This window comes from Caenorhabditis briggsae (assembly GCF_000004555.2).
Source record: "Caenorhabditis briggsae complete genome, chrX, whole genome shotgun sequence".
Taxonomy (NCBI): domain Eukaryota; kingdom Metazoa; phylum Nematoda; class Chromadorea; order Rhabditida; family Rhabditidae; genus Caenorhabditis; species Caenorhabditis briggsae.
The window spans coordinates 13,600,785-13,612,412 of record NC_013491.2 but is presented as its reverse complement, the minus strand read 5'-3'; the positions used below and the strand labels follow the sequence as shown (position 1 = coordinate 13,612,412).

At 35.6% G+C, this 11,628-nt stretch overlaps 3 protein-coding genes across 3 annotated transcripts in view; 2 read left to right on the top strand and 1 right to left on the bottom strand.

Annotated features, from left to right (window-relative positions):
• CBG16841 overlaps positions 1 to 913 on the bottom strand; it is a gene marked incomplete at both ends in the record, with an annotated part of 3,644 nt that extends 2,731 nt beyond the window's left edge. Inside the window, 4 exons of the mRNA XM_045240027.1 lie at positions 197 to 297; positions 352 to 466; positions 699 to 792; positions 840 to 913. Of these exons, the coding sequence (XP_045096073.1) occupies positions 197 to 297; positions 352 to 466; positions 699 to 792; positions 840 to 913 (384 nt within the window). The remainder of the gene's footprint in view (positions 1 to 196; positions 298 to 351; positions 467 to 698; positions 793 to 839) is intronic.
• Positions 914 to 3,071: 2,158 nt separating this feature from the next.
• CBG16840 lies at positions 3,072 to 3,629 on the top strand (the record flags this gene model as incomplete). The annotated part of the gene is made up of 3 exons (XM_045240026.1): positions 3,072 to 3,096; positions 3,141 to 3,337; positions 3,387 to 3,629. The coding sequence occupies 3 exons, from the start codon at positions 3,072 to 3,074 to the stop codon at positions 3,627 to 3,629; spliced, it is 465 nt and encodes a 154-aa protein (XP_045096072.1).
• A 3,196-nt stretch (positions 3,630 to 6,825) lies between these two features.
• CBG27833 lies at positions 6,826 to 7,057 on the top strand (the record flags this gene model as incomplete). Its single annotated transcript, XM_045240025.1, has 2 exons — positions 6,826 to 6,874; positions 7,023 to 7,057. 2 exons carry the CDS (start codon positions 6,826 to 6,828, stop codon positions 7,055 to 7,057), a joined length of 84 nt encoding a protein of 27 aa, XP_045099904.1.
• Positions 7,058 to 11,628: the final 4,571 nt, after the last annotated feature.

Below are 11,628 nucleotides of genomic sequence, written 5' to 3'. Positions count from 1 at the left end.
GTTTTGTAGTACTCGTGGAGCTCTATCATATCTGATTTTGTCGGTTCGAAAATATAGATTCTGAAAGAAATTATGGCAGGGCCCGCGAAGGCCCGGCAAAGGCCCGGATTACAAGTATTACGAGTAACTCAACAACTATTCAAGAATCCTCATGAATCTTGTTTTATTACCATTCTTTTGTTTATCAAGTGCGTACCTGATCGGTTACATGTTCCGAAATAACATATTGTTTTGCCCGGTCGCTGCCCCGAATCTCTTCGTATTTTGCAGTTTCCACAGTTGTCGGATGGCTTATGTCTGAAAGGTTTGGGGTCAATAAAAAAGAAGGATAGTGGGACCATGTGTCCTAACATCTGGATTTTCTTAGGTTTATGACCTGTGCACACTCGCCTGGAATAGCAATAATATCACAATCCAATTGATTGAGCGTGGAAATTTCAGGTTGAAACGGAGCATCTTCAAACGCCTGAAGAGAACGTTTTAGATTGAGAAAATATATGATTTATGCCTCATCCACCCATCGTATTGCTGAAATCAGTCGGTATCGTTCTTCATCAGTAAAAATTGGACAGATTCCATTGTTGTCAAGCTAAAAATGGGAATAGTATGGTGACTGAATATGACTCGCTTGAGAAAATAGATGTTTCGGGGAAGCTAGTCGAATAATTGCAAAAAAAAACAATAAACGTTATTTTCACCTCATCATCTGAATGGATTCCAACTATCAATTTCTTCCCATACTGTTTAGCTGGCCATAATAGTTTTGCATTTGAAAAATGTACAAAATCAAAGCTGAAATTTGCATTTTCTTTTATTCATCACATCACTGTATCCCTTACAATCCATCTGTATAAACCCGAGCTTTCTTTTTTTCACCATCCGGAGTCAAACCTTGTGGACCTGCTTTGAGCATAGCTGATAAGAGTAATCGAAGTGAGTAACTAGAATGAGAATGGAGAGACGTGAAATCAGTTCAACTGATGACGGGACCTTCTCTTCTTCTGCTGTTTCTCTTTTCTTCTCGTTCTTTTTCCCGCTGGTGTAATGCGCTTTCTGAACAAAGAGAAAAGAAAAGAGAGATATTGCTCTCTTGTTATCTCGTTACACAAGGTAGTTGCGGGTGGATCCCCGTCATTAGGAGATGGCGATGAATCGGTGTAATGTTTCGCACATGTCCTGTCAGACAAGCTGTGTTTTGATAGTGATGGATTAGTAAAAAATGTTTGCGGATAATAAGACAGGACTTGACTAACTCGTTAATTGCTGAAGGACTCCTTACTTTTGAAATAGTGTCCTTTTTCAGATAATGTTCTTCATTTGTTGATTACCATCTCCACTATGTGATTCATTTAATTAACTTCTGCAAAATTTATCTTAACAGTCTTGACATAAAAACACACCCGAATTCCCAAAATACACGTTTTAACAAGACATTGTATCAAATTATAGAAACAGTGCAAGTAATCACGATTTTTCTTTTTCTAGTGTTAAAATGATACCTATTGTAGAGACTTCTCACCAACCAAATCTCGTACAGGGCATTACATACCATTGCTTGTGTAAATGCCACTATTTGAGATTTTGTTGGGAAGGGTCCCTAAACTTACTCTCACCACGCGTAACTAAAATTCAAAGCGAAAATTTGGAGGCCAGTATGCTCAAAACGGTTCTTGCATTCAGGCCTCGAAATTCTCGATTTGAAAACAGTTTCAAAATAAAGACAGCGAAGAGAATAGCAGACAGACACAGGAAGTAGCAAGTCGAATGTCTCAATCATAAGAAGCAATTTTACATGTTGGTGCTTGCTACAATAAAGAAGGCGGAGCACCATGAGTCACAACCGGCAAAAGTTGCGTTTTTTAAACATAGACGATGATTGAATCTGTTGGCTGACCAAAAATACAATGGAATAAGTTGTAAAAACGGGCATACGTTGAGTCATCTGGAGCAAGCAAAGATGAATGCAATATGTGAAACAAAGAATGTAGTGGCAATCGTACATTATGAATATTTGGGAAAAGTCTATAATCTGAAAATGAAGCAGTGGCCTCGTTGTGTTAATAGAAATAATGAAGCAGTGGCCTACGGTAGTGTAAACAAGATTTAACCTGTTGTTTAATCCATTTTTAGACTAAACATCTCGAACCGAAAAACTGCAATGGTTCACGGTATTCCTAAATTATTTTATTTCATGGTACATTTAGCTATTTCCTGATTGGAGAAATCAAGTTGAAAAAATGTCAATCATCAATTAACAAATCTTGAACGAAATTCTTTTTATGTTTGCCAATTTTACTTCTGTTCAAAAACCAAACTAGATACCAACTTTTTTCACAGAGAAGACTGGCCAGAAATTGTATTACTACATACAATATGTGAATAAAATGTTGTGAAAAATTTTCAAAAAAAAACTAGCTGATTTTTTAACATTTAAAAAACATATCTGGTGAAAGTTGATGAGGTGCTGAAAATGTTTTGGCTTTACTAAATAAACTAATGGTTTTGAGACCTATATTGAGGGAATCTGAAAAATTGAATTTGAATATGTTCTTAGATTTCGTCACGGATTTTACTTAATTCTGGAATATTCACTGAAAAAAATTTTTGGTCACACTGTCAGACTTTTCGGTGATTTCTCATTTTCATGTTTCATTTAAAACCAGCCAACACGTTCAACTTGTTTATTTTCTCAATTTGGATATCAATTTGGATATATTCACCCTAGCCATTTTGTGTTTATTCAATATCATTAAACTACATTTAGGCTCGCAAGAAAGATAATTTTACTTGTTATCTTCTCTTCCATTTTCCAAACGGTAATTCATCAATCTGTCAAAATAAATTTCCGTTCCACACCATCTTCTTTTTTCTGCGACGAAACTGTGTTTTGAAGGCTATTCTCTTTTTTTATCTCTATTACTGCGTTCTTACTAATCGGGTGATAAACAATATCTAAAAGAGGGGATGTTATAACAACCTTGAAACTGAATTCCGATACCGACACCGCCTTTTTCGGTTGTTGATAGTATTACTAGTATCATTCTCACATTCATCGGACAATCGAGTTAACGATGGAAGTTAGAACCGCTAGTTGCGGTAAGTTTGTTCTTCATTTTCGCTTTAAAATCATTTTTTTACAGATATCAACGACTATGCTTGCAAGCTATTCAAGGTGTACTCAGACACCGTCTTCGCTGATGACTACGAAGGGCTGCTGAAGTTCTACGATGACAGCGCTGTGTTGATCGAGAAAGGAAAGGAGAGCTTCTATGGAGTCGACTCCATTATCAACGCCATCAAGGCCTATCATGCTGGTTTGGGACCAGGAACCACAAAGGTAAGAGACTTCAGACTTTAATGGCTATTCTCCAATGTAATAGAACAAGGTGTCATCTCAGAACTCGGAGTTCAAGGTCGAGCACACCGACAGCGTAATTACGATTCGCTGCAAATATTGCGTGAGTTCAACCGAATCACAATCAATTTCTCTAAATCATCCTCGAATTAAGGTGCAGTCCGTTCTTGCTCATGAGACCTGGGAGGGCGAATACATTCAGTACTGGAGATCCGAGATCGGAAAAATGCCGAAGATCATCCGCGACGAGTTCAGCATTGACAAGAGATACTAATTGTTCTTCTTTTCTTTTTTACTCTTTTTTGTATTTTCTTTTGTAACCTGACAACCCACGCAGTGTAGCTTCTTTGCTTTTCCATTGCAGAAAAGTCTGTAAACTTGAAACCCAAACTTTGAACTTATCTTTGAATGTGTTGTCAAATAAAGTAATTGTCATTCGTGTTCTAAGAGCCACTTGATCTCGCAAAAATATGTTCGCGGCTCAATGACTCAAGTTCGGAGATAAAGATGTTGGCGGAAAGTGGCTACAATTCAAAAAAAACTACACCGAGAAAAAAACGGTACAAGCAAAAAAAGTTGAAAAATTCTAAGACCGTGTAGTTTTCGATGATACATCTGAAGCATTTTTTATTTTACAAAACTAAGGTTCTGTAAGCGCTCTAATAGAACGCCTCTCGAACCGCCAAATTTGAACCTATATACAGTACCGGTCAATAAAACCTACTGGCACGTTTTTTGAAATTGATTACGATTATTTTCAGGAGTCTGGAGCTCGGTTGTCAAGTGTCGGATAACTCTGAAATTTTGGGACGGTGTAAGGACACAGTGTCGCGCACAGGACTCAACTAGTCATCAGTTGACACTATGATCAACTGTTTTCAGTATAAAAAGAGCTCAATTATCTTGCTACCTTGTTCAGTTGTTACTGTCACCTAATTGCCGTCACTCAAAGTCTACGAAACCGCCGCCACCGTCTCCAAAGATCGGTTAAATTTTATTCTTCCCAAATTCCCTCTTTTATTTCCTTTCTTCCTTTTTCAATTCAATAAATCTATATATTAAACTGAACCACACGAGACCATAAGTATCTAGCCTCTATAGGCAATACACCTAGACTGGAAACTTTACAATCAAAAAGTTTTTCTGAATTTTCTATTTTTTTCGCTATTTGCTATTTTCTCAAAGACTCACTTTTTCGCCCGTTGTTGAATAGAAGACGGTAAAACAGGTGTCTTTCAACTCTTGGTAAATAGCTGGAAAACTAAAAATTTTGAAAAAGTTCTGTGAATGCAAAATTTTCAATCTATATCTTTTGTATGACATCCAAAATTTTCAATGTAATCGGACACTTGACTGCTGAGCTCTAGACTCCTGAAAATGGTCGAAATTGCAGAAAATCGACTGCAAAGCACATTTTTGCATATTTTATGGAACGGTACTGTATCTCATTTCTTTTAAAAAGTATCAAAAATTCGTCGACTGGCAAAATATTCATCGTAATATCAAAAATTATTTGTCAGTTCATCACTTTTTCCTATCTTGTCCAGGAAATGAGATAAATTAGTTTAAAGCTGGAAGTTAGACAGTAATTATAAAAAAGTTATTAAGTTTCTTAAACATACCAATATTCTCCCATGTAAAGGTTCACATCGCATGGAGCCCACAAAAAAAAAGAAAAACTCGTTCGTTATTCAGCCAACGCTTGTAGATGAAAGAACACATTTGAAACCAATCAAGTGTGAAGAGAAACGAAACTAGAAACCACGATTCTTATTTGGAATGTTTCTGTTGAATGACGGAACATGTTTTGGATTTTTTTTTTTGAAAAATCTACATCATGACAATGTTGGATTTTTCGATACCGTAATCTTTGAACACTAAAGAGCTGTTGACCTTTCCTTTGTTTCTTGCTGGACAATTATTGGATTCTTAATGGAATCCTTCCAAAAACCAGAGCCAGTCACAAAATTGTTGGTTTGAATTGGGCAACAAGAGGCGTTGAATGAGGCACTCTTTGGCTTCGAGAAACCGAAATGAATAATCCATCCTCGTTTCCCTATTTGTCTCATTCTTCAAGCATTGAAACAGAACCGAAATTCCGCCTTTTTTTCGCTATCTCACATTGCCCTCGAAATTCATTGACTTTGTGTTAGCAGCATTTTGTGTCCGATTTTTTTTTTCGCTTGCCCTAGCTCTCTGTTAGCCCAAATACTTCATTTATCATTTTAACACCGCAGTTTGTGATTGGAAACTGTGTGCACGGGGCGTCAAGTGGCAATAGCCAACAGTTGGAGGGCTACCCGAGAGAGTAGGACATATGGATGCGGATGTCTGGCAGATTTCAATTTCAAAGCTTTCGAGTTTTTGTAGCACAGGGTTCACTAATGTACAGATCATTGACACCAGAGTTTTTAAAGTAGGGTATATTTTATTGTCTCTACATACAGCATCGGTCAATAAGATATGAAAACACGTATTTTTCATTTGATTTTCCGTTATTTTGACTTAGCTCTCAAGTGTCGGATCACTCTGAAAACTTTGGTATGTGTAAAACAGTTCTAGATTGAAAGCATTGCACCGATTTTTTGAAAATTTTTAGTTTTTTCTGTCATTTGCCAATTTCTGAAAGACACCTGTTTTTTCGAGTTTTAAGTACATACCGGACAAATTAGGGATGTCTTTCAGAAATCGGCAAATTGGAGAAAAATTAGGAATTTACATAAAATCCTGTGAATGAAAGTTTTAGAATAGGTCTGTTTTACACCCTCCATATCTTTCAAAGTGATCGCGTACTTGTCAATCCAGCTCCACACTTCTGAAAATGGTCAAAAAGGCCGAAAATCAACTGAAAACTACGTTTTTGTATATTTTATTGCCCGGTACTATAATGCTGTAAATTAGACTGTAAGCCTATTAGACTGTAAAAACAAAAGTTTCATTATGTTCTTTTCTTCTCAGTCCCTTCCATTTCTTATAGAAAAACCGAAACTCCAAACCTTCCCAAAAACCAAGATCGTTAGAAATGATTACACCTTTCATATAAACATATCCTTTCTCCATTCATCTTTCTCTCTTTCTTTTTCTTTTTTTGCACCACCCTTACCTGGATCTCTTCCTTTATCCCATCACAACCTCTTTGTTTTTATGTGGTTTTCATGCTCTAGTTAGCAGGGGAAACATTGCTTGTAGAAATTTACCTACGAAGGTGCAATAGGTATCCTAGTATTACCACCATCTACTCATTTTTTGAATTCGTAGTTTGTCGAAGAAAAGAACAGCGACAAAAAAAAACAGAGGAGGGAGAAACAAAAGAAAGAAGAAAAAAATTGGATCACTGAATTGAATATTTAAAGAGTATGAAGAGAAGATGTATCAATTGATTGTGTGTGCGGCGGTCCGTTCCAGAACATTTTTTTTTGTTGTCTCTTCTTTCATTTCTCTCTTCTCTGTATGTCGGTAACTCATCTGAAATGCATTTCGATCGCTCTTCATACTTTTTTCTATGTTTCTCGTTCCTCCGTCTTTCCGGCATGTTTCTTTTTTGCCAAGAAGACTAGAAGCCCTTACTGAAATGTGTATGTACATTTTGGTAGATGAGTTTAAAAACAACATTTTTTCTCTATTTATGATGAGCTGTCATTTCATACACCATGCAACTTTCCTTAAGACTCTCTCAAAATACTTATTACGTGTTCGGAATGATTTTCACAAAATATGCAATTAGTCTGACATTGAGTTTGTTTTTGGAAAGTTTATACTCATTTTTTGAAATCTGAAAATACTTTGCTTATCCATGCCACTCTAAAAATACGTTCTCTACAATGAAAAACGAAGTTTCCTGCTGGACATTTGGACAACCAAGTCCATCTTCCCTTTCTTTTAATTCCTTCTCATTTTTCAACTCCCACTCGATTTTGTGACATCAGAGGGAGAGTTGAGATTTTTCTCACATAGTTTCACTTTGCTTACAAAAAAAACTTTAAGAAGAAAAAAAACTGGGTTCGAAATTTCTGGTATAGAACCAAAAACCTCACCTCACTCAACGATTCGAAAATACTTTTTGTTTGTTGGAAACTGAACTTACCGCCTCCATCCCAACTCGGTGTGTGTGTTTTTTTTCACTCGAATATTCGCCAACAAAAAAAACGTAATTTTATTTTCTCTTCACCACCACCACCCCAACGCCACCAAGATTTCCCCCTTTGTCTTCCCATATGGCAACTTCCGTTGAAACATTTTTGGTTCAGATTTCTTAGATTGGTCAGCTGTTTAGGAGTTCCTCTGAAACAATTGTATTTTAAATGAAAGTTTTAATCCTGAATTAAATTCTTGTCAGCTTACAAATTGTTCTCTTATTATCTGATTAAAAAGCATCTATTCAGGGATTGTTTCCATTATTTGTTTAATATTTGTATATCTTGTCAAAATAATTTCTTTATCTTATTTCTTCTGATCCACGAATTCACTTTTTGAAATTTTCGAAATTACCGTTTTTCACAGACAACAAACAGACCCGTCCGATACCTGGCACGACAACGAAGAGAAGGTTAGTATTTTGTTCATTGAAGATTTCGGAATTTGCAGCTTGCAATGAAAACCTCTAGATACATGTTTCATATTGAAAGATCTATTTTTTAAACTTTATGATACTTTTATAATTCAAAGATCGTATCCGAATTTTGAAAATCTAGAAAATAAACCTTGGGTGATGGTACAAATGCAATAAACGCTACTGTCTTCTGCAAATGAACAATTTTTTATTCATTTTCGAGAATTCGAAATTCATTTTCTATCTAAAAAATCTTTAACAAAACAGACCAAAATGTGTACTGTAAACACCCCAATAGAATTACTCTTTTTTCAACTTTGAGCCAATTTATTTCGTTTCCTGTAAAAGATAGCAAAAAGTGAATAACTGACAAAATAAGGTTGATATTATGATATAAATTTTTTTTAGTTAACTACTTTTTACTATATTTTACGAAAAAATGAGGTATGCGGGCTAAATGTTGAAAATAAAGAAGTCATTTTATTGGAATATTCACATCAACCTTCATATCAATGTTGCTAATGTGCCTGGTAGATTTCTTTCATTTACTGTAGCAAATTTTTCAAAACTCAATTTTTCATCAGGAGCAAACGTTTAGAGATACTGACATGTCAGTTAGAAAAATGTGAAAAAATCCAACATATGTCTGAAAATCTCATGTCTAAAAATATCTGAAAAATATGTCAAAAACTTGAGCCATCCCTTCTGTGGCTCATCGTCGCAAATATACTAGAATATTCGATTAATATTGCAATCATCGTTGATATCATTCATAACTTCTTTTTCTCATATTTTTTGTTAGGTTTTCTCGGAAAATGTTTTTTTTTCCAGTTTTTGATAGATGCGCTATTAGAATATCTAACACTTCTGGTTTATAACCAAAGTGAACGGAGAACGAAAATTCGAAAAATGGAAAAATGCACTAGTAGAGCTTGTTCATTTAAAAAAGAGAGTGAGAGAGAGAGAGAGAGAGAGTTGAAGAAAAGAAGGGAGAAAGAGAGACTACATCATCGACCCCCTATCATGTTTTCTTGCTTTGTTCTTCAGCTCATTTTTCACTCATCTGTTGTTTACAAGATGATTGCACAATCATTTGTTTCGTGGCATGATAAAATACCACCGATTTTTTCACGTTTTTTTGAATTCTTGTTGTAATGCTTGTAAAGTCCTTCTAATTTTTTGAAGCTGAATTTTTTTAATGTTCGAGTAATCCTACCAAATTTCCAAATTTTATTTGGCAATCCCTTTTACATACTGTCTGTCCTTTTTCATTTTTTTCAGTTCTAATTAATTTACACGAGGAGATAAGAATGAATAATTCACATGAAATATTGCAGCAGAAAATTTGACTTTTACTCATTTCATAACGCGAATATCTTTTCAAGCATATCCTATCCTCTCCCTCAGAATTTTGATGGGTGGTGGGGGTAGTTTTTATGGGCTTGTGCGTATGGGATCCAAATTCAATTTCCAATTTTTTTCTCCTACTCCTTCTAGTTGACATCTAGAAGCTTGTCCTCATCATATTCTCAGTTCCTCTCCTCCAAGTGCACTTATTTTTATATGAGTTTCAAAGTTCACATCGTCGCTGAAGAAGAAGATGCCACCCAATCAAAAAAACATGACACATGCGAGATAAAATTTGTTGGCTTCCTCCTAATTCCACAATTCATTTCAATCTTGTTATCTAATCATTTCAATCTCTTTTCGTGTGATTCAATGTTCCGTTGTCCAATGTGTTGCAGACGTTATCCCTCTAGGGACTTGTCATTTTATTGATAGGTTTTCATTGAGAAAGCGAGGCTGAAGGCCACTGGTACGTGTTCAAAAGTGCATATGGTGAGGAGGAAAAGAGTTTCAAAATGATTGAGTGCCTTTCTCACCCAGAGGGCTAGTGGAAAAGCTTAAAATGAATGAAGGAGGAAAAAAGAAAACGACTTTGACTCACTCATCCCTTGTTTTGTCTTGTTTAATGCATTATTTTTCTGGAAAGGAGGGAAAACATGTGAATTTGAGCTACCGTACTCTCTAGTTGTTTTGCTCGTCTATTATAAATCATTTTCCCAAATTGCCATTACTGTTAAACCTAGTAAAGAGGATTTTTAACCACCAGCTTTAGTAGAATTAATATATTTTTCCTGTAAGAGGACTCAAATTTTTTTTCAACTGGCAAAATCATCCGATAGGTTTTTATGAGTGAGTTCGGTTTTGATATCTCTGGCAATAAACAAAAGAACTGTTTCAAAGTCTGCAGTTCGGAGATCCATCTATCACAGATTAGGTTTCAATTCTGAGAATGATCGGTTTTTTGGATTCAACGGTTGATTGAATTTATTTGAAACTTTAGCTTTTTCACTATTTTTAAGAAATTGTCTAGAAAGTCTTCCCGAAAGATTTTATCGTTTTGAAATTTTTTTTTCATGGTACCGGGAAATTAGATATACGAAAACTTATTTTTGTTGATTTTCCGCCTATTAAGCCTTTTTTTGGAGGCTGGAGCTCGACTTGAATCAACAGATCTTAAAAACTTTGCAGTCACACTAATTTTTTAAAAAATCTTCAGCTTTTTATGAAAGCTGAAAAAGAACTGGTGTTTTTCAGAAATTGGCATAGATCAGGAAAACTAGAAAATTTCAAAAAATTCTGTGAATACAAAGTTTTGATACCAGGTCTGATTTGCACTTTCCAAAACTTTCAAGTTGATCGGTAACTTCTTAGCCAATAGACTCTTGAAAATGGTCACAATAGACAGAAATCAACGGGAAAATACGTTTGGTATATTTTATTGACTGGTGCTGCATCTGTAGAAAATGAATAGCTTATTCTTCATCCAAATTTGAAATCCTTTTTTTTTCATTCTTGAACCAACTGGCCACTCTAAGAACCACACTATTCCAGGAAAAGGCTAATATAAAACCATTGTTGATTCTCTCATCATCTTCTCCTTCAGGATTCCAATACAATTCTTGTTCCATTTCCCACACCAGAAACTCAAGGAGCAACAACGAAGAGCTCGTTAAAGATGGTCCCCGTATGGTAGCATTCGATGTTTTACGAGAGGAGGCAAAGGGTCTTCCTTTCTCTTCTACTTTTTCATTCTCGCTTTAATGAAAGGCAACATGCACTGATGAGAATGCTTCAGAGGCCTTCGTCGTCCTTTTTTGTTGCGGAAGAAGAACCACTTTTTGGTTTTATTTGGAATGGTGCGAATTTTTTTGTTGGAGTCATTTTTGTTGGTTGTTTTTGTCTTATCTGCCAAATTTTGAAAGTAGGAGGGCGGCTGAGCAGTCCAGACGGACATAATGCAACATGCCTTTTGAATATCTTACTACACTGACTGACTAATGTGTCTATGGGGCGTTACAACTTGCTACTGACCAGAGGTTTATGAGAATTTGCAAAAAAAAGTTGCACGAATCATGATTTTCTAAATTCTATTCTTTTCAAGCTTATTTTTCTCATTTCGGAATTCACTTGGTTTCGAATAATTATTGAATGAATCTAAAAAAAACTGCTGGGTCAAATTTAATTTTTTGAATCTTTACAATTTTTTTTCGGTTATACACCCTTTTCCCGTTTGTCGTTTTTTGCCCATTTCGATTCTAACAATTTGGTTGAGATTAGCTGTGCACCGCCCTTCCCCTCTAACCTAATTAGTTTTTCTTCACTGTCCTGTGCAAATCAAATCGCAAGTGTTCCCTAGTCGTCGGACCCTCTTTTTTCT